Here is a 22,075-nt window from a genome sequence, read left to right on the forward strand (position 1 = left end):
ACCTCTTGGCCAAACTGGCCAGTTGTGGCCTTGGCTCCACCACGATCCGCTGGCTGGGAAATTGGCTTCGTGGTCGGACCCAGAGAGTTGTGATTGATGGCAGTCACTCATCATGGTGCCCTGTGACCAGTGGGGTCCCTCAAGGCTCTGTCCTGGGACCCATACTGTTCAACATCTTCATTAACGATGTGGACATTGAAGTCAGGAGTGGACTGGCCAAGTTCGCCGATGACACCAAACTTTGGGGCAAAGCATGATCCAGGCTGACCTTGACAAGCTCAGCGAATGGGCAGATGAGAACCTCATGGTGTTTAACACCGATAAATGCAAGGTTCTCCACCTTGGGAGGAAAAACCTGCAGCACCCTTATAGGCTCGGCAGTGCTACGTTGGTTAGCACTACAGAAGAAAGAGACTTAGGGGTCATCATTGACCACAAGATGAACATGAGCCTGCAATGCGATGCTGCGGCTAGTAAAGCGACCAAAATGCTGGCGTGCATCCATAGATGCTTCTCGAGCAAATCCCAGGACGTCATTCTCCCCTTGTACTCGGCCTTGGTGAGGCCGCAGCTGGAGTACTGCATCCAGTTTTGGGCTCCACAATTCAAAAAGGATGTGGAGAAGCTTGTGGAGCCACGCGCATGATCAGAGGTCAGGAAAACAGATCTTACGATGACAGCCTGAGAGCCATGGGACTCTTTAGCCTGGAAAAGCGCAGGCTCGGGTGATCTGAGGGCCACCTATAAGTTTATCAGGGGTGAACACCAGAATCTGGGGGAACGTCTGTTCACCAGAGTGCCCCAAGGGATGACGAGGTCGAATGGTCACAAACTCCTGCAAGACCGTTTCTGGCTGGACATAAGGAAGAATTTCTTTACTGTCCAAGCCCCCCAAGGTCTGGAACAGTCTGCCAGCGGAGGCGGTTCAAGCACCTACATTGAACACCTTCAAGAGTAAATTGGATGCTTATCTTGCTGGGATCCTATGACCCCAGCTAACTTCCTGCCCTTTGGGTAGGGGGCTGGACTCGATGATCTCCCGAGGTCCCTTCCAGCCCTAATGTCTATGAAATCTATGAAACTTCTGAATGTGTCGTAGAAGTAGAGAAGTATTTGTTGATATTGGTTCATAAAGCAACATCAATGAAATTGCCTATTTTTATCTTTACTTAGTATTAGCATTTCTTAGGATCCAACCTGCTGGAATGTGTTAAGTGTAGTGTGTAATACCAAAAGTAATTAATTGTTGGGTTGGAAATGTAATCTGAGCATGAAATTTTGCAGCATAAAGTATTGTGTGCTGCCACTTCCCAGCTTAAAGGAAATAAAGGCTTGTCATATAGAGTCGTCCAGAAGTAGGGCTGGAAGGGACCTCCATTCCAACCCCGGTCATCTAACCAAATGCCCAGTGTGAAACTCTATGTTCTGATTTTTTGTGAAGGCGTTCTCAGATATAACAATGAATTTAGTTGAACAATTGCACTACATCCCCTCTACATATTACAGGTATCACACAATTAACTGGTTAATTATGCAGTTACCTTAAGACCAGCTACTCATGCAATGTACTTATCACACAATAAAAAGTTCCAAACAGCTATAAAATTAGAACCCAAAAGTGTGTACTAACCTAATAGCTGGTTGCTATTGAGCTTTAATTTGCACGTGTGTTGGAGTCTTCCCTGTGGCTGGAAGCCTTGTCAGCCCAGCCATAGAGATGCGCTATGCCCAGCATGAAATCCCAGGCCCATGGGATTGCAGTTGTTGTGATCCCAAAGGCTCAGTGGTGCATGAAACACCTGGGCCTACATGTGTGGAAGCCTGCTCCTTCCTGATGCAGGGGAGGCCACCCCCTACCCCAGTCATAAGGCACAGTTGGATGTAATGTGTGATCCAAAAATTGCATTTCCTGCCATGTACATGTGGCTCTGCAGTGGTGAGAGACACGCAGGTGAAAGCCTGCCGCGCCCCCACTCCCCCGAAGTCCCCTAGAGACCCCCCAGCACAGCCGGAGGCAAGCGGGGCCCATGGTGGGAGGGGGTTAACCCCTCACTGAGTGGGAGGAGGTGGCTGAGTGGAGCCAAGCCGAGTCAAGCCCCACCCAGGCCCCTACTTCGCCCAGCCCCCCAGGGAGCCATGCGACCAGGCTGCGCAAACAGGCGCGCTTGCCTGCTGGCGCATGAGTTAGCGTGGAGTTTGCGCAGGAGGGCACGAGATCCTGCCTCCAAACCCCCCAGGGTAGACAGTCCCAGAGGCATGACATGGATTGGCACACTTCGCATCCTGAGGGTCCCCCTGACCCCTCAGAGATGGCCATCCAGATGGAACTCATGGTTCCAGGCTCCATGCAGACGGAGCCCCAGGCTCTCGACTGCGCAGGCTGCCTGTCCCTTTTTCAGGCTCTGGCGGCCAGGAGCATGGCCACCTCCCTGTGTGGGGTCTGCTCCCTTTTGGGGTCTCTGGTGCACCAGCTGGGGGAGCTCCGGCCACAGTCCAGAGACTGCGTGCCGTCAGGGGCTGTGAGCAGGAGATTGACTCCTACTGCCAGGCCCTTCTCCCCCAGGAGCTGGAGGGTAGACCACCATCTCCCTCCAGGACAAAGGAGGACTCCGGGACTTCTTACTCTGTCCAGTCAGGGGCATGGACCAAGGTGGTCAAGGGCCCTAAGGCCCGCCGCGCCAAGGCCACTGCTCCACCGGAGCTTAGCAACAGGTACGCAGCTCTTGCTGCTCCAGCAGAGCCTGCCAGCTCCCACAGGCAACACAGGCTTAACTGCAGCTACCGCCCCTGCTCTCCCCAGACAAAATGTAAGGTGTTTGTTGTGGGAGACTCCATCCTGAGGGGGACCGAGGGGACAATCTGCCACTCTGACCCCTTACCCCGGGAAGTCTGCTGCTTCCTGGGGACCCATATTCGGGACATTGTGGAGAATATCTCTAAACTCCTCCAGCCCACAGACCACTATTCTATGCTCCTTATTCATATGGGCACCAATGACACTGCTTGGAGCGCTCCCAGCCGGGTCATGAGGTGCTACAGGGATTTGGGAGCGGTGCTAAAGGGTCTGTGGACACAGGTGGTGTTCTCGTCGATCCTCCCAGTCTCGGGCTATGGGCTGAGGAGGGAGAGGAAGATCCATGTCAACCAAAGACTGTGGCGCTGGTGTCATCAGGAAGGCTTTGGCTTCCATGACCACAGCCCGCTCTTTGGCAAGAGAGGCAGCGAGCTGCTGGGAAGAGATGGCCTCCACCTCTCTCCCATGGGAGGAGGCTCTTCTCTCCCAGACTGACTGACCTGCTCCACCAGGCTTTAAACTAAGCCCGTCGTGGACAGGAGGACTACCACCACTGATGGCCCACTGAACAACACTTGCAAAGCCATCAGGCCAAGACACTTATGGGAACCCACCCTTGCCCCAGCCCTAGTACAATCTGTGGGCAAGGCAAGAGCCCCCAAGGGGACACTTGCCTGCCTGTACACAAATGCCAGGAGCTTGGGGAATAAGCAGGAGGAGCTCGTCCTCCTGCTCAATGCAAATAATTATGATGTCATAGGGATAACGGAGACCTGGTGGGACTCCACCCATGACTGGACCTCGAGTATAGATGGCTATACAATGTACAGGAGGGATCATGTATATAAAAGGGGCAGGGGTGTAGCTCTCTATATTCAGGAAAGCTACATGTCCCTGCAAGCTGATATTGGCAACAGGGGTAGACGATTGGAGACCCTCTGGGTTAAAATCCATGGGGAAGATGGCACGGGGACACAACGGTAGGAGTCTACTACAGACCTCCCACCCAAAGTCCTGAGCTTGACCAGGAGTTTGCCTGGGAACTGGCTGAGGCCGCATGCTCCAGGACCATGGTTGTCATGAATGACTTCAATTACCTGGACTTCTTGTGGGAGGATCACTCAGCAAAATCCGAGCAGTCGCAAAGCTTCCTCTTGTGTATGGATGACCTCTACATGACTCAAGAAGTCTGTGGGCCAACAAGAGGCAAAGTGCTGCTGAACCTGGTCCTGGCTACTGAGGATGACCTAATCGGCAACCTAGTGATTGATGGGAAGTTGGGTGACAGCGACCACGAGCTGATCACCTTCACCATTCGCCGTGAAGCTGACAAGTCAGTCAGCAACACGGAAGTCCTTGACTTCAGGAAAGCCGACTTTGACAAGCTCAGGAGGCTTGTCAATCAAGACCTAAGGGACCATGACCCCAGGGAGCGGGGAATTCAAGTAGAGTGGTTGCTCCTCAAGGGAGAAATTCTCAATGCACAAGCTAAGTCTATTCCATCTCAGAGGAAAGGCAGCAAGAGGGCACAGCAGCCCCCCTGGCTCTCCAGGGACCTAGCAGACCTCTTGAGGCTAAAAAGGAAAGCCTACAAAGGATGGAGGATGGGATTCACCTCCAAGGAGGATTACCGTGCTCTGGTCCAGTCCTGCAAGGAGCAAACCAGGAAAGCCAAGGCTGCAACTGAACTCCAACTAGCTTCGAGCATCAAGGACAATAAAAAGTCCTTTTTCAGATATGTGGGGAGCTGGAGGAAAAGCAAGGGCAGCATTGGACCCCTGCTGAACCAGATGGGGCAACTGACGCCCAGGAAAAAGCCAACCTATTAAATGGGTACTTTGCATCGGTCTTTTATCAGTCCCATGGGACGCCCGTGCCCGCTACAGGACAGGGAGGTCTGGGTGAGGGAGATCCTCTGCCCTCCATTAATGCTGACCTCATGATGGAACATCTTGAGAAGCTGGATACCTTCAAGTCAGCTGGCCCTGACAGTCTACACGCCAGGGTACTCAAGGAACTGCCGAGCACCATAGCCCAGCCCCTGGCACGGATCTTTGAAAACTCCTGGCGCTCTGGTGTAGTGCCCGAAGACTGGAAGTAGGCCAATGTGGTGCCGATCTTCAAGAAAGGGAGGAAAGTGGATCCGGCTAAGTATAGGCCCATCAGCCTGACTTCTATCCCGGGGAAGATCTTAGAAAAGTTTATTAAAGAGGCCATCCTTAATGGACTGGCTGATGCCAACATCCTAAGGGATAGCCAGCAAGGGTTTGTTGTGGGTAGGTCTTACTTGACCAATCTCATTTCCTTCTATGACCAGGTGACCTATCACCTGGACAAGGGAAAAGAGATTGATGTCATATATCTTGACTTCAAAAAAGCCTTCAATCTGGTATCCCATGATCACCTCTTGGTGAAACTGGCCAGTTGTGGCCTTGGGTCCACCACAATCTGCTGGCTGGGAAATTGGCTCTGTGGTCAGACCCAAAGGGTAGTAATTGATGGAAGTCACTCATCATGGTGTCCTATGACCAGTGGGGTCCCCCAAGGCTCTGTCCTTGGACCCATATTGTTCAACATCTTCATTAATGATGTGGACATTGGAGTCAGGAGTGGACTGGCCAAGTTCGCTGATGACACCAAACTTTGGGGCAAAGCATCCACACCAGAAGACAGGCAGGTGACCTAGGCTGACCTGGACAGGCTCAGCAAATGGGCAGACGAGAACCTGATGGTGTTCAACATCGAAAAATGCAAGGTTCTCCACCTTGGGAAGAAAAACCTGCAGCATCTTTATAGGCTCGGCAGTGCTACGCTGGTTAGCACCATGGAAGAAAGAAACTTGGGGGTCATCATTGACCACAAGATGAACATGAGCCTGCAATGCGATGCTGTGGCTAGTAAAGCGACCAAAACGCTGGCTTGCATCCATAGATGCTTCTCGAGCAAATCCCAGGATATCCTTCTCCCCTTGTACTCAGCCTTGGTGAGGCCGCAGCTGGAGTACTGTGTCCAGTTTTGGGCTCCACAATTCAAAAAGGATGTGGAGAAGCTTGAGAGAGTCCAGAGAAGAGCCACGCTTATGATCAGAGGTCAGGAAAGCAGACTTTACAATGACAGGCTGAGAGCCATGGGGCTCTTTAACCTGGAAAAGTGCAGGCTCAGGGGTGATCTGATGGCCACCTATAAGTTTATCAGTATCTAGGGGGACCACCAGTATCTAGGGGAACGACGAGGGAAGACGAGGTCAAACAGTCATAAACTACTACAAGACCATTTCAGGCTGGACATAAGGAAGAATTTCTTTACTGTCCAAACCCCCAAGGTCTGGAACAGTCTGCCATCGGAGGTGGTTCAAGCACCTACACTGAACATCTTCAGCAGCAAATTGGATGCTTATCTTGCTGGGATTCTATGGCCTCAGCTGACTTCCTGCCCTTTGAGCGGGGGGCTTTACTCGATGATCTTCTGAGGTACCTTCCAGCTCCTTAGCAACCCTGATGAAAAGCCTCACAGGCTAGATGACCCACTCATGTAGGCTGCATCCAGCATGCGGACCAGATATTTGAAACCCTTAGTTTATACAGAGAAGTAGAAGCCATTCAGTAACGTTGAAAAAAAAATACTGTGCATGTATGGTTGCAGTTACATTTCCTAATCCAGAAAGTAATTCATTTCAAAACTAACTTTTTGTACCTTTTTTGTCTTGTCAGAAGGTTAGAAATCTTTTCTAGATGTGATGTAGAAAATATTTTGCTTTGGTTTATATGACCATATTTAACAAATAATTTAATGTTATGTTAATATTAAAAAATCAGTTATTTATAATCCCAATAGTAATTTGTTGTTGTTTGTCATTAAAAAAAATGGTCTGTTTCAGGCTTGACTACTACAGAGTTACTTTTTCTTATAGCTGAAAGAAACAGCATTTTTATTTATTTTTCCCCAAAATTTGTTTGCTTGTTTTAAGGTAAGACTTTGTCACAACTTTTGTGAGACAGCATGTTTTTGAAGAATGATGTTTCTTCCAGTGCTTTGAAATAGAACTTCTAGCTACAGCTCAAAAGAAAATTGTTTATACTTGAAATATTTTTAGCAGAAGTAGCAACAATGGAACAGCCAAGACCATTGATTACAAATGGTGTTTTATATATATAAGTTTGCATATGTGTTCCCAATTTTTTCCCATTTTAGGTTGAGGCCACCAAATTATTTATGGACCTGACAATAGTCATTTCTCATGTTCTATTTTTTTTAGCCAGACTTGTATCTTTTTGAGCTCTGATGAAATATTGTGTTTTTTTTTTTTTTGTATCACAAGACATTGAAGGTTGAGGTAACTGATTCTTTGTATCTCTGTTTCTGTTTCTTCCCACTGATTTCTTATGTCATGTTCTACTTTTCCATTTCTTCAGGCCAGGCAAAAGATCTTTAGTATTGCAACTATCCTAAGGTCTCTGTTTATGACCTTTTTATTTTTGCCTTGCCTGATTTATAGCAGATTTCTAAATGCTTTTGGAAATTATGTTTTCCTGCATCTATCAAAATCTGAATGTTGCTACCAGTATGAATACATGCTTTTCCCAGTATTTGAAAATATCTATTTGAAAGTATCTTTTACTATGCTCTTATTCAAAAATATGTATTGGTCATAGAGGAGATCAGAGAACATTTAATATCTTAGAGATTAGAATCTCTTAATTTTATGGCAGTGTTAATAGAATAATTTTGATTTATTGAAGACTACAGTTTTTGATGAGTGTATTTTTGGGGGAAAAACAGACTCAAAGAGAAGCCTCAACTAGTAGAGGCTCAACCCTGTTGTACTGGGTGCTGTGCAAATACATAGCAACAGACAGGTTTTGCCCCTAAGAAGTTATAGGCTAAATGGAAAAGGCAGAGAATGGGGCCCAAAGTACAGGTGATAGAGACAAATTACCTTGTTCTGCTTGTAGCAGAGCTGGGATTAGAGCCTTGTTGTCCTGACTTACCAGCCTAGTGCTTTGGACCAGATTTCCATAGATATTGTGATATACAGCTCAGACATGTCTCTGTTCGGTCTGGTCAGTATCTAATTACGCAACTGTAAAGCAGTTAAATTCTAAGTGTTAATGATGATGTTTCATCCTTTAAGGTTGTGCTTCTCTTTGTTGGGCAAGTGGTAGACTGTCTGCACTTCAGAGCACACAGAGAAATGCACCTACGACCTCTCTTATGTATAACATCATGAAGTTAGCTTCCCAAACAGCAGCTGAGAACAGCATAATTCAGCAAACAGTCTTTTCTCTTCTTTCCAACCTTGCTGTATCGCATGACTGCAAAGGTGTGATTCAAAAGGTAAGTAGGTGTTACATATTTGCTTCTGTATTTTCAAATGCCCTGAAAGCTGGTAGATGCCTGAAGAGGAACTATGAAAGTCATGAGTCTGGCTGTTCAGAGCGTTCAGAGTTCAACAAAAAAACTTGTATATGTGCATGTCTCAATGAATCAAATGTAGCTATTGATGTGCATATAATTGGGTTCAATGTGATGCGACTGAGCAGGGGAAGGATGGTGAAGTGGCAAGCATAACATCGTTATGTTCCATGATTATTCTCGCAAGCATCAAATTCAGGAATTCTCAATTCACTGCAAAGTAGGAATAACTCTTGTTATATTGTCTCCTGGGCTGCCTCCTTCCCCTAATTTACATAATATTCCTGAGGCAAGTAGGAGAACATAGTCATGCGTTCATATACCAATACTTGTTCTGTCCTATTTGAAAATCAGTAATTCCACAGCTTGCTTATCTCTCCTGCTCTTTTCTGTTCTTCTTTTCCCCCATTCCTTTGCCACACATCTCTGATTAGTTGCCTTTTCCTTCCCCTTCTTTGCATTTGTCCCTGTCAAACATCTTTCTCTTTGGATGTTTCTCTTTCTTGTGGTAAGTAGCTTCCATCTTGTTTCCTCTTCTTGTATAACCCTGGTATTCTTTGTTGCTAGTTTTTCCTAGTTTCCAGTAACTTTTGCTGCATCAGAGCCTTGAAGGCTATAAAAGCAGGTGGAAACTAGAAGGCTGAAGTATATTACCGTACTCTGCTCATAAGAGCCCTTCACCTTCAGGAAGATGTTTGGTTACCACTTTTTTGTTTAAGCTGAAGGGATCTTAATTTAAAGGGAACAATAGATACACAGTGAAATACAGTACAGTTGGACAGACTCTTCAGATTTTGTTACTTTTACTCTTTAGGTACATACAGGATAATATTTAGATTGGCCGTACCAGGGATAGGCTCAATAGAACAGTTATGCAGAGGACTTAAATTGCCCCCCCAAAAAAACAAACAAACAAACAAAAGAGTTGGTGCACTAACTTAGTTTGAGATCAGATTAACCCAATCTAAAGAAAGGGTTAACTCGAGTTCATAAATGTCTATAAGGATTTGCAGTGCAACCCAACAGCTTGCCCCAACCCCCGAGCTGCACTGTTCCCATCCTGCCCTGACCCTGACTGAGCTATTTTTAGCCCTCCCTGTCCCTTGAAACCCTCTGTTCTTTCCACCCATTTCCCCCAACCCTGAGTTACTTCACTAGCTCTAGACTTTCCCCTAAAGTCAAAGCAGACTATTTTGGTGCAAAGACCAGTAATGTGGTCTGGGCTCAAACACCTCAAAGAATCTTTGGGCTCCAGTCTCAGAGGATTTCACAGAAACTGTACTTATGCAGTAAGAAGAGAACTGAGGAATGATTATTCCAGTAATCATCAAAGCTTTTCAGACCCTTTTATTCTCAAGTATTAAAATAGATGTTGCATGCTGCCTGAAACTGCTTTGACCTTGTCTATCTAACTACTAGCAGAAATTCCATGCCTTTCACATCATGGAATATTGAACAATATGGGTATGTAGTATACATAGTTGTTTGAGTATTACTTCCCTCTAAATTGTAAGTGAAAGATATTACCATTGAATATTGCCTGTTCTGTTTCAACACTCAAATGTTTACTATAATGTCAGCTCAAATAGAAGTGAGAAATGTTAGTTCAGTAATTAGATATTAATCATTTAACTGCAGCACTCAACGTTGTCTTTTATACTATATTATTTTACGATACAATATGTCACTCTGTTTTGTACTGCAATAATATTAGTATATCAAAAATACATATAACAGTGATTCTCAACATGGGTGCCTTGATATCCTTTCAAGGGAGCCACAGGTTGCCATGTAGTGTTAGCATTGTTAGGTGTGCAAACTTGATTCACAAAATGCAGCAAGGGATTTCAAATATGCTTCTGAGTTGTTTGCAACAGAAGAGTTGTTCTGTTATTTTTCTGAAGTCAAAAGGTGAGTGAAAACTGAGAACTGGCATTTTTTTAAAGGTACCTTGACTCTAAAAACATTGAGGATCACTGATATAACTCATTAAAGTGAAATACTTCATTGATTGAATTGTTTTGTTTCTTGTATTGCTGTAGAAACAAAACTCAATCAGCTAAAACATGAAACAATGGATATTTTACTTTATATGAGCATGACTTTTGTTAGACTAATTGGCATTATGTTATCTTGTTAACATACAGAGTGATAAATGAAAATAGTTCTGTATTTCACTTTTTGTACAACCTTTTGACCAAACTTCATGTTTTTTACCACCTTATCCCCTGAAATACTTAGTTAATAACTTTTTAAAAATATAGTGTAAATTACAGTATTGTTGGCTTTGAATCTACAGACTGAGAAGCAATAAACTGAGTATTGATATTAAGACTGTAATTTGGGAAGTCTGCAAGGGGACACCAATAGGCATTGCTACAACAGAAGCGCTTGTTACCTGCTTTAGTTTCTATAACAAAATATTGCTGAAGAATTATTTATATTTTCTAATGTGTGCGTAATAGTCAAACTCATAATGAAACAATAGACAAGGAAGACCATTTACCTGGGAAATACAAGAGGTTTGAAAGAAAAGTTATTGGGATGACTTAATGTGTTTTTTTTCTCTCTTCTGACAGAGTAACTTCTTACAGAACTTTCTGTCTTTGTCATTGCCAAAAGGAGTAAATAAAAACTTCAGTACTCTGGCCAGCCTTTGGCTAAAGCTTCTATTGAACATTTCCTTTGGAGAAGATGGACAGCAGATGATCATGAAGCTAAATGGTAGTTTAGACCAAATTGTTGAAATGAGCAAATATAAGCATAAGAGTCACCACTTAGCACTTCTTATTCTGCACAATATGTGCTTTAGTCCAGCTAACAAACCCAAGATATTGGGTAATGGTAAGTACCCAAAGGTTATTCTATCTAAGCTTTTGTCCATATATTGCAATACTGTGTTTTCATTCAGAAGTAGGGGATACTTACTGAAAAAGTATTGTTTCTAAAAGATTTTTTATTAATTAATAATTGGCTATTCTAATACATTTTAGAAAAATTTAAACCTATAAAATACTGGAAGAAGTATATTAAAAAAAATAAGACTATCAAATATAGACCCGACACGATGATTATGATTATGATTTACAATTTTAATTTAGATTTATATCCTGTTTTACCCAGAAAGGCTCAAGATGGCTTTACAATAATCTTATCATTAATTTTTAGATTAAGTATTTTGAAATTATATTGTAGTATGAATGTAACATTTTTAGCAATCAATTATGAATGAGTGACCATGCCTTTCCAAAAAGGAAATGGAAAGAATCCCTAAATATATAGAACACCAGTTTTAAAATCTAATTTAGGAACACAATAAAAAAGGAAACTTGTGAATTAGTTACAGATGCTATTTTTCAATTGCACAACTTCTTCTCACTAGGAGGGTGGTGAAGCAGTGGAACAGTTTACCCTGAGAGGTGGTGGAATCTCCATCCTTGGAGGTTTTTAAGCCTCACTTGACAAAATATTTGCTGGGATGATCTAGTTGGGGATGGTTGTGCTTTGAGCAGTTAGTTGGATTAGATGACCTCCTGAGGTCCCTTCCAACTCTAATTTTCTGTGATTCTGTAAACTTCGTCTGGGCAATTAGTTGCTTTGGAAAACAGTGTCTCTTATGTTAAACTACATTGATTTTTCTCCAGGTGAAACCCACAATACTGATACGTATGGCAAAAATGCTTCTTGTAAATGGAAAAAGGTCATTCAACCTTTAGTTAAAGTATCCCCATTGCCATTTTGAACCATAGGAACTCTGATACATGAGATGCGGTGGCTAGCTGGAGAATGCTAATTGACACGCTCCAGCAGACTCAATTAATCAAGCACTGTAATTACAGCATGTCAGAGCAGCCTTCCTGCACATATACAGACACCATACATGTTCTCATGGTTTTTTTCTTGGATCGTTATTCAGATTCAGCATTCTGGATAAACAGTCATTATTCAGCTCCATAATCTGGCCTAGTGATTCTCAGCAAGGATACCACCACATGCTAGGATGCTGTGAGATCTTTTCAAGGGTGTCGCAAAGTGCAGTATTAGCACTGTTAGCTGTATAAACTCCTACACATGATTCACAATATAAACCCAGAGATTTCAAAAAGGAATACATAATATCAAATCATTCTGAGCTACTGTAGTCTTTCTCAGCCCTTTGCAACAGAAGAAATGCTTTATTTTTCTCTACTCAGAAAGTGAGTGAAAGCTAAGAGCTGGTATTTTCCAGCAGGTGCCTTGAGTCTATTGAGGTTGAGAACCACTGGTCTAGCCATTGTATTTATATTGTGGAGCAAGCTATCAAGTGTGTTGCATAAACAGACCAGGCAGTTCAGAGTCCCCTGAAAATCTGGAGATAAAGCATGGAGACCAGAGAGGACACCATAAAGATGTAGCAAAATGGACAGAATGACTTGGTTTTCATCCCTTTTTGCTTGTTGCATTGATTCTGTATAGGTGCTTATTGGGTGTTCTTAAAATGATTTAATGGAAATGAGTTATTCAAGCTTGTGTATGTCACTGTAGTTGTAATTTAAAATGTTCGTGCTTTTCAGACTTTGCTATTTAATTTTAATTGGAAGGAAACTAATCTAAAATAAAAATATTTTCTTAAAATTATTTTATAGTGCTAAAATGTCCAGTAGGTGCTTGCTCAAATTTGACCTGTTCTGATGGCACAATAGGAACAAAGTTTATACAAATACATGTTGAAATATATAGAAATACAGGCAAATTTTCAGTGCAAGAATATTTCAAAGATTAAAATCCATTTTAATGTACTGTGTTGGGCTTTTATTTTCCTCATTAGATAAAGCTATTGCAGTGCTGTCTTCCTGTTTGGAAAATGACAGTCTCACTGTTCAAAGAATTGGAGCATCTGCACTTTGGGCTTTGCTTCACAATTATCAGAAGGTTAGTATTTGGCAGACTTTTGCTAGTTAAGAAAAATCTCAGAACTTGAAAATTTTCTCTAATGAAGGAGATGTCTTTAGCATGCTTTTGCATTAACGTTGATCCTCTACATATTTGTTATAGTGTAACACAAATCCTCTCAGAGTTATAAAATTATGTATCAATCCTGAATTTTGCTTGGCCTTGGCAGCTACCAACACCTATGTAAAGCCCTGAAACTTCACACAAATGCAAGGACCCAGTCACACAAAATAAGTTATAAGATTTGGTCCTAGGATTGGTGAAGCAAATTATTTGCCACATAAACCCTATATATCTTAAGAGAATGCTCTTTTTAGGGTCTACCCCAAGGGTTTCCCTCAACTAGTTTAAGACAGGTATCAGACATACAGCCCATGGGCTGGATCTAGCCTGCAGAGCCACTGTATCCAGCCCACTGAGCTACCAGTGGGCCACTGAAATTTGAGGGGGCATGGCAGGAAAGAGTGGCCTGCCCTTCTGAGGAATCCAGGGCACTTGTATAGGAGGATGAGCAAGGGCTGATATAGTTCCAGTCACCATCCAGTCACTTCTTCTGTTACCACTAAAAGAGGCCCAGCTCTTTGGGCTCCCCTTGCCACCACCGTGCTGCATGAGCTGGAGCCAGAGCCATTGCCACCATATATAATGTGTGTCTCCTATATGCCATTGCCACAACAGACATGTGGCAGCAGCAGAAGCTTCAGCTTTGGCATAGGGCACACTGCATGTGGTGGGAGCCAGAGCTGCTGCCACCACTGAGCTTCCCTGTACCCCAGACTAGATCTGTCCTGGGACAGGAGGTGAGTTTGACATCCCTGGCCCTAAGCCATACAAGCCCCCAGCCCTGTCTATATTACCTTGAGCCAGCTACACACAAAGGGCTTCTTTCTTAAAGGGCCTCTTTTAAAAGATCTGTTCTCAAGAAACATTCTGCTAACTAATTTAGATATCAGGAGGCATTACTTCACAGTCAGGGCGGCTAGGGTCTGGAACCAGCTTCCAAGAGAAGTGGTGCAGGCTCCTACCCTGGGGGTGTTTAAGAGGAGGTTAGATGAACATCTTGCTGGGGTCATTTGACCCCAGTACTCTTTCCTGCCATGGCAGGGGGTCGGACTAGATGATCTGCTCAGGTCCCTTCCGACCCTACAAACTATGAAACTACCTGTTTCTCATTCTGTTAACGGCTTTATGTACAGGCCATAGAGATGGGAAGTGGGGCATAAAAGGGCTGGAAGTTAAGTACAGGGACTTGTATGTTTGCTCCTGCTGGACTACTTATGTTTGTGACCTGCATGATCTAGGTGAGTTCTGAACACACTAAAGAGTGGTAGGCTAAGGGGAAGCTTGAACTTGGCTCCGATGCACAGCAGAGCTTCTAGAGTTAAGTCGGACCATTGCCCTTAGGAGATAGCAAAGAAATTTCTAGTGTTGGTGATCACTAGGTTGGAATACAGGGTGGACAGAAATAGAAGGGTAGATGTACCCAAAGACTGAAAGCGACGTTTAGGAGTAAAGTCCATAATGCTTCATTTCATTGGGATCTGTTAATTTTTTCCCAGTGTGTATGATGGTACAATCTTATGTTATGCTGTGAAGTTCTAGAATGCCATATTTTGTTTTCTAGCTGCCAAGACATTAACTGCAGGCTGAAAGGGTAGTTTCACTGCATGTCAATTTTTTGGAATAAGATATTAATAGATTATTCTTTTTGTGCTACAGGCAAAAGTGACTTTGAAGAATCCTTCAATAAAGAGAAGAATAGATGAGGCTTATTCTTTAGTGAAGAAAAGTAAGTTATTGTAGAAGTTGGCTTCCATCTCAAAAAATTAACTAAATTTGTAATTTTTCTATCAAGATAGATCAATACACTTTATTGTACAACAACAAAAAACCCATTTTGCTCTATTGTAAGGTTTTCTAAAACTTCAGGGTTTATATGATGATCCTTTTAAATTCACAGATAGGCGTCTCCTTAAAAAAAAAAAAAGAAAGAAAAATTCTTCTGACAATTTTTAAATAAGAATGTGATGTGGTAATTGTAAAGATTAGTCTGACCAATAAATTTAATTGTGCTTACAGTAAAAAAAAGTTCTGTGCCACCTGCTACCTCTGAATTAAGCTTTGTACAAGAAACATTGCCTGGTTAAGACTGACGTCACTTAACACTGCTCAGTTGATAAATTCAACTACACAGAGATGAATTCAGGACTGTTCGTTGCTGTATTCTGTCTGTATTGCTATCTAAGATGGCTGGTTTTTACTTTGACCTTGGATAGGGTTTTAGAAAACTTGTTGAAAACATCTGCAAGTAGCTGTAATTTGGACAGCTTTTATACCAAGATTAGCTGTCCGTGCTGGCAGAAAATTAAAAGCATCTGTTTGGGGACTTTTCCATGAACAGGACATCAGAGTAGGGCTGCAGCTCCCTTAAGCTTGTCAGTTTGTCATTTACTTTAGAACCCTGTTTCTGCCAAGATGTCTGCAAATGCTTAATCTTAAACACATGAGCATTTTAAGTATGTGTAGGACTGGGGACAAGCTTCCTTACCTTTTCAAGAAGGACCTTTTGGTTTTGTCTTGGTGATGGTTAACATCAGGAAAGTCAGTTTTGCCACTGTATCTGATGCAGTTTCGTTTTGTGGATTTGATTATCTTGGCACTCCTCTCTGTTGTGATAGTTTTGTACTGTTACAGCCTCTTTAAAAAAAAGAAAAAAAAAAAAGAAAGAAAAAGTGAAGAATGTGGGCAGGGAACTTCTTGTTTTCCTGTCATGATTCTCCTAGCATTGAACAGTTTGTATATCCATAATGCTGTCTAAATGCAGTTTGTGCTGTACAAGATATTGATTTTACAATCTCACTTATTTGCATTAATAACTTAATGAACTACTGAATTTTGCAAATTAGTAGGTTGAATCAACACAATTAAAATTCATAATGGATTAAGATAATGCATTATAATACCTAGGGCCCTAGATTGTATTGTTTGTAAAAAAAATAAATAAAAAAATGAGGTTGTAATTATGTCTTACAATCATGCAAAGTTGTTGGGAAAGCTTACCTCAGGAAGATTTATCTAACTAGCTTACCTTAGTTGAAGCCTTACAAGGTTGACTAGGCTAACAATTCATAAATGGGAATGCACTGATTGGCATGCTGAAGGAGTTCCTTCATGCTGCACTTCTGACATAAACCCAAGTGCTATCTGCACCATCTCCAGAAGGATCCCAAGACTGTGCTGGAAAACAAGCCCCATCCACCTACTCCCATTTTTGCTCGTCACTTAACCAAAAAATGTTAGATGGTCCCTTTCTGCTACATGCACAGTGATTCTTAGGATCTTAAGTCTCAGGTGTGCTCCAGGGCAGTGCTGGACATGCCCCATTCTGCCCTATTACCTCCTCCTACACAGTGGTTATTTTCAAGAAGCAGCAAGCAGCATATGCAGAGTAGAGGTAGGTGGGACAGAGTGTGTTTCTTGGAGACCAGCTCTTTTTGTTTTCTTCTCATTTTCTCTTTTGTCCTATGGAGGCAAAGTTAAAAAATAAATAAAAGGGGGATCAAGCTGTTAGACACTAAGACAACTGCCAGGATGGCAGTAGGGTTAACCCAGGCTGATCAAAGAATGTTTCCTTGCTCCTGCTGAGTGAGAGCTTCCAGGGCTGATTATATTGAACTTCAATAAGGCTAGTGTGAAGCACTGTTACAACATCTTTGAGAGGTGAAGAGCGATTACTGACTTGATGCACACAAAATAGGAAGAGTCTCCTATATCTATCATGGGTTTTATTTAACATTTAAAGTGTTGTATTTTGTGAAATATTAAAAGTTAATCAAAAAGCACTCCAATCTTGTTTTTTTCCTCTTTAGCTCTTCCACAGCCAGAAGAAAATCAGTTAAAAGGCTACCACTTAAAGTGTTTAGAGAATTTAGTTCAGCTTCTCAACAGTTAGTGACTGTTAGAGGACTTCTCATATTGAAGTTGGACAACTTGCTCAGTGGAGAAAGTAGAATGTGAAGAAAAGACGTTTATTCCTTAGATTTGTACATGCAGCATGTTACAGAAGAAATTACGACATCTTTGGAAAAGTTGATCACCTTATGCCAAAGAATTTATATTGAATGTGGTTGGACCTCTGTATATTGTAATCCCAATGGGAAAATTTGAGAGTGCTCTTACGTGTGGGAAGTGCAAAAAAAGATTATGTTAAAATTATTACTAGAAAATATTAGTTGTTGATTTCAGCAAGTCTAAATAAAGTATATTTTATCAAAATGAATGTTGATTATGAACTGTAATTTATAGCTGTATAAGAGCAAGATACATTTTAATACTCTCATTTCTTTAAGGATTAATTTCTACATCAATTGTTCTGTTGTATCCTGATATATCATAAGTGACATTAGCTTTCATATTCCAATTTTTTTCAGTTATAAAATTAAAGTCTTTATTTCTTAAATTAATGCAAAGTAAAAGACTAGTCCCTATTGATACCACAGTGATAGTTCTGTTAATATAGCAGATCTGTTGTCTGTATACGTATTTGTGGCACTTATATTAAAAATCAAAATGCAGTAGTTTTAATCCCAGTGTTGTTGAAAATATTTCCAGAATGCCTTTGCTTTTAGAGTTCTGGAACTGTACAAAAACTTGTTCACTTCAGGAATTTAGTCTGTTATCTGTGATTTAAAGAGCCATATCTACACTGCTACCATATTAATAATGTAATTGGGGGACAGCTCAGTAAATTCTATACAAGCTATAACCAAGAAAACTAAATTGTGAGAAGAGTGTTGTAATGTAAAAGTTTGGCTAAGAGCTTAAATGCTTTTCAAATCCTCAATAGGGTTCTTATGTTCCCCTGTAATACATTTTAGGACTACATCCAGGATAGGTGGCACAGGATGATGGCAGACGTATAAAAATAATGGCATGAGGGGGTTTGATCATTTGTTGGAACAGTTGCATATCCTGCCATACCACAGTTCATGGCAGGACATGCAGTTTTGGAAATTAGAAACAATCCCAATTGCACTATTATCAGCAAGGGATCCTGGTGTTCTCTGATTTAAAAAAAAAAAAAAAATCCCCAATTTTCGGTTTAAAAAAAGTACCCTGAAATCCACATTTTTCCATGATTAAAATGAAACACCACCTATATATTGATGTGTATATATAATGGTGTTTCATTTTAATCATGGAAAAATGTGGATTTTGGGTAACTTTTTTTTAAAACTGAAAATTGGTTTGGTTTGGTTTTTAATTGGAGAAAACCAGGATCCCTGATTATCGGGAATATTGCAACCCAAATGTGGTTGGTTAACAGTATCGGGATAGGGCAACCTCATGTTCAATTTATAGCACCATGCAAACCAGCCCCAAGGATGTTTTGCTTGTTGGTTTACCATTTTGTGGTGCTATACATTGCCTCAACTTGTGGCTAGTTAATCATATCATAGATGTAAAAAGTCCCCAGCGTCATTTGAAAACAAGTAAACAAAAGGTTTAGCCTAAACTAACCTCTCTAAAACAATGGAAGCAGACGTTTATGTCCCCACCTTTAACTCCCCCTCCGCTTCCTCACTAGACCTAGCAAAATCTTAGAATTAGACCATGCAAGAAAAGACTAGCACTTTCAGTTCACCAGCACAGCATAGCTTGGATTATTTATGAATATGTGGCATTTGAATGTAAGTGTTCTGGAAACGCACACAACTGCAAACACACAGTACTGTGCAGTCTGATAACATTAGGCTAGACATTGTCATGAAGATAATGCTGGGGATACTCACCATTAGAACTACAGTAGCTCAAAAAAAACCTAACAAAATTGTTAAGCGACTTTCCTGAAATAAGAAAAGCAACCTTTTTAAACCACCAAAGCCTGATTATCCACTGGGTATAAAATTGTACATGTGTAACTGATTCCACAAGGCACAAGGCAGGGGATCATCAAGTCCATAGTCTTTAATAGATATGGCAACTGACTTAATCTATCCTTGTACTTAATCAACTGACTTAATCTAAGGTGCTACTCTCCCAGGAGAAACCACAAGTGTACAGATGTTCAGGTTTTCTCCCAGGGTAGAAATGGTCACTCAAGGAGAAAAATAACCTGGGGCCAGTCAGAGATAAATCGCACCCAAGAGAGTTTCTCCCTACTTTAACTAGGATGGCAGCACTGAGGTAGCTGGAACTCCAATGTGAACACAGGAAGAGCTTTTCTCCAGGCAGAGCTTTTCTGCTTCCAGATCTATACTAGTTCTCCTAATGGCACATCCCTTCACATCACTAGTGTATATAGGTCTGCTAGTAGAACTTCGTAATGCAAGCAAGGGCTTAGAAAGTCATCAGCCCCGTTCTAATTTGTGTTTTAGATTCCCTGAGGAACTAGAAGCTGCAGGTGTGACTGGTTCCTGTCGAATATAAAATTTAAACATATTTTGCTCAGAAATTTTTCTGAAAAGTCAGCTAACAACAAGCATATTGTGTGCCAATTGTCCTACCTTTTTGAGGGAGGGACAGAAAGCCAGGCCTTTCCTTGCCAGATTCATTAATTTTTAAACAAAAGGAGCTGATTATGCATTAAGAAAGGGAGAAAAGAGTTGTTGCTTCAGAATGCAAAATTCTTTTTCCAGGCTTGCTGTGTAGATGCAATGAAGCAAAGAAAAGAGTGATGCTTTTTCTCCTTAAGCTCAAAACCAGGATTCATCTCAGTAAGATTAAAAGATAATTTCTTTATTGAGTTCTAAAAATTGAAGAGCTCTGCCATTGTGAAGAAAGAATCGGACACATGCACAAGAATTAGAAACCATTTAAGATTGTACAGCTCAAAAGAAAACAGGTTTGAAAGATTACAGGTATAGTAACAAAATGACTTGTCTATTCAGAATTAAATAGTTCAAGAATCCATTATGTTTAATTGTGCTAGACTCGCACCAATATTAAGCAACCTCTGGATAATCTATTTTATTTGAAAAGCTTGGAATTATCAATTAGTCTAAGGAAATTTATGGGCATGTCTACACATGACCATCAGCTACTTTGCCGTAATGATGCACTTCCCTAGTATAATACACCACTATGATAAAGTAGCTGCTAAAAGTAACCATGCACTGTACATATGGTGCAGTATGGGCTGTTACTGCGCCATGACTTGTTTCTTTCAAAAGGTATTAAATCGCAGCGCAGTTGCCATAGCAATACATACACATGCACCCTGTTACTCAAAAATACTGATACCATTCAGTCTGGTTATATGAAATCTGGATATCCTATTTATTTTAATAGTTTTTCTTTTATTAACATATTTATGTTCATTTCACCAATTGTAAAATGCTTTTGCAGAAAATCGTAATATATATGTCCCAAATGAACATCTAGACAAATTATTTATTTTTCTCACTAAGTCCCAATATTTTCTTGTAATAGAAGCAAGTTTGTACTGTTCCCTAACACTAACATAAGATGGCTCAGATAAATCTAGGGACAATTTCAAATTTTTTTCTAAACTATCTGAGACCTGGAGACAGGGCCGTCCCTGGGGGATAGCGAATCAGAGCAATCGCTCTGGGCCATACACTTTGGGAGGCCCCGCAGACCTGGGCGGAGCAGTGGCTCCGCGTCCAGCTGCACGCTATCCTCCCCCCTACTGCTGATGCTGCCACTGCCAATGGGAACAGCAGCTTCTTTGGGTCAGGGGCCTGTGGGATCAGAGTGGGGGCAGGGCCCTGCATGGGCTGATTTGCCCTGGGCCCCGCACCCTGCTCGGGTCGTCTCTGCTTGGAGAGCTCTTGCAGTAGGAAAGGTCTTTTATTCAGCTCTTCAAAAAGTTCACTCATACGCTGACGTTTTCAACCAGTTTATATTAACTTATATTAACGTGTCTTATTGGCAGCATACTAATACAATTTTATCATGGAAGCTAAATACTAAAATCAGTGAGCGTATAACAGACTCTTATATTTAGTGAGCTGCTAAACATTCATCGGCATCTTCTGTAAGAGGCAATTGAAGAAACTGCATAAATTTGTGTCAGTTTCTTGTAAGAGGACACTTAAAACTACTTCTCCAGACTTAGAGATCTTTATACCAGCTTACAGACTGAATGTAGAAAATGATTGAAAGTCATAGGCATAATAATAGTACCCCGTCCTTACTGGGCCCTTTTCATCATTAGATCTCAAAGCACTTCACAACAGAAGTAAGTATCGTTATTCTCATTTTTCATATAATTAATCTGATATTCCTATGCACACTTATCTGAAGGCTGAAATCTACAAAGCTAACTGATGTAATATAGGTCTAATTCAAGAGTGCAGACCTATTGTAAGCAGGATAGCACTAGCAAAATCTTTGCTTAAGTCATTAAAAGTGAAAAATGGCAAAGAATCCACTCTGATATAAAACTCTTATCTTTTAGTTTTAGACCCTTCTACAACAAAAGTTATACCTGCAAGTACAAGAACCTTCAAACATTACCTTTTTTATTAAAAGTCCTTTCTTGTACTGATTATGGCTGTCTGCCAACTCAGATGAGCATTCACCCTGGGCAATACCCCTAATCTTATCCAGAGAAGCCTCCCAGGCTGGGGCTGTTCATACCTTCTCTCTTGTCATTGGCAGAATCAGCCCATCTTTTATGGTAAAAACAGAAAATCTGGTGTACGTATTCTGTGTATTGTAATGGTTGATGCTGCTTCCCATCGCCATAATATCAGGTCACTTTAATATACAAAAAAATTATAGCAACCCTAAATCCCCTAAAAGGCTTAGGGAAGGTCCTAGGTTCTCTTTTAGGGGAAAAGATTCTGCTTGTGCTATGTTTGGGGTGGCGGTTTTTTAGGGTTTTTTTGGTTTTGTATGTTGACATTTTTTATTTCTGGTTTTAATTTTTATTGCTGGGGCTGTTAGGTTTGGACACAACAATTCAAATGT

General features: G+C 41.5%; 1 protein-coding gene across 3 annotated transcripts in view; it reads left to right on the forward strand.

Annotated features, from left to right (window-relative positions):
* RTTN (rotatin) overlaps positions 1-17,417 on the forward strand; it is a 154,887-nt gene extending 137,470 nt beyond the window's left edge. For all 3 annotated transcript variants that reach the window (XM_090039589.1, XM_090039590.1, XM_090039592.1), the window contains exons 45-49: positions 7,926-8,128; positions 10,786-11,050; positions 13,014-13,117; positions 14,858-14,927; positions 17,008-17,417. In XM_090039589.1, coding sequence (XP_089895715.1) covers positions 7,926-8,128; positions 10,786-11,050; positions 13,014-13,117; positions 14,858-14,927; positions 17,008-17,090 — 725 coding nt within the window. In that variant the 3' untranslated portion in view covers positions 17,091-17,417. The remainder of the gene's footprint in view (positions 1-7,925; positions 8,129-10,785; positions 11,051-13,013; positions 13,118-14,857; positions 14,928-17,007) is intronic.
* Positions 17,418-22,075: the final 4,658 nt, after the last annotated feature.

Source organism: Crocodylus siamensis, chromosome 3, assembly GCF_052110815.1.
Source record: "Crocodylus siamensis isolate JL-2025a chromosome 3, ASM5211081v1, whole genome shotgun sequence".
In the NCBI taxonomy this organism is placed as follows: Eukaryota; Metazoa; Chordata; order Crocodylia; family Crocodylidae; genus Crocodylus; species Crocodylus siamensis.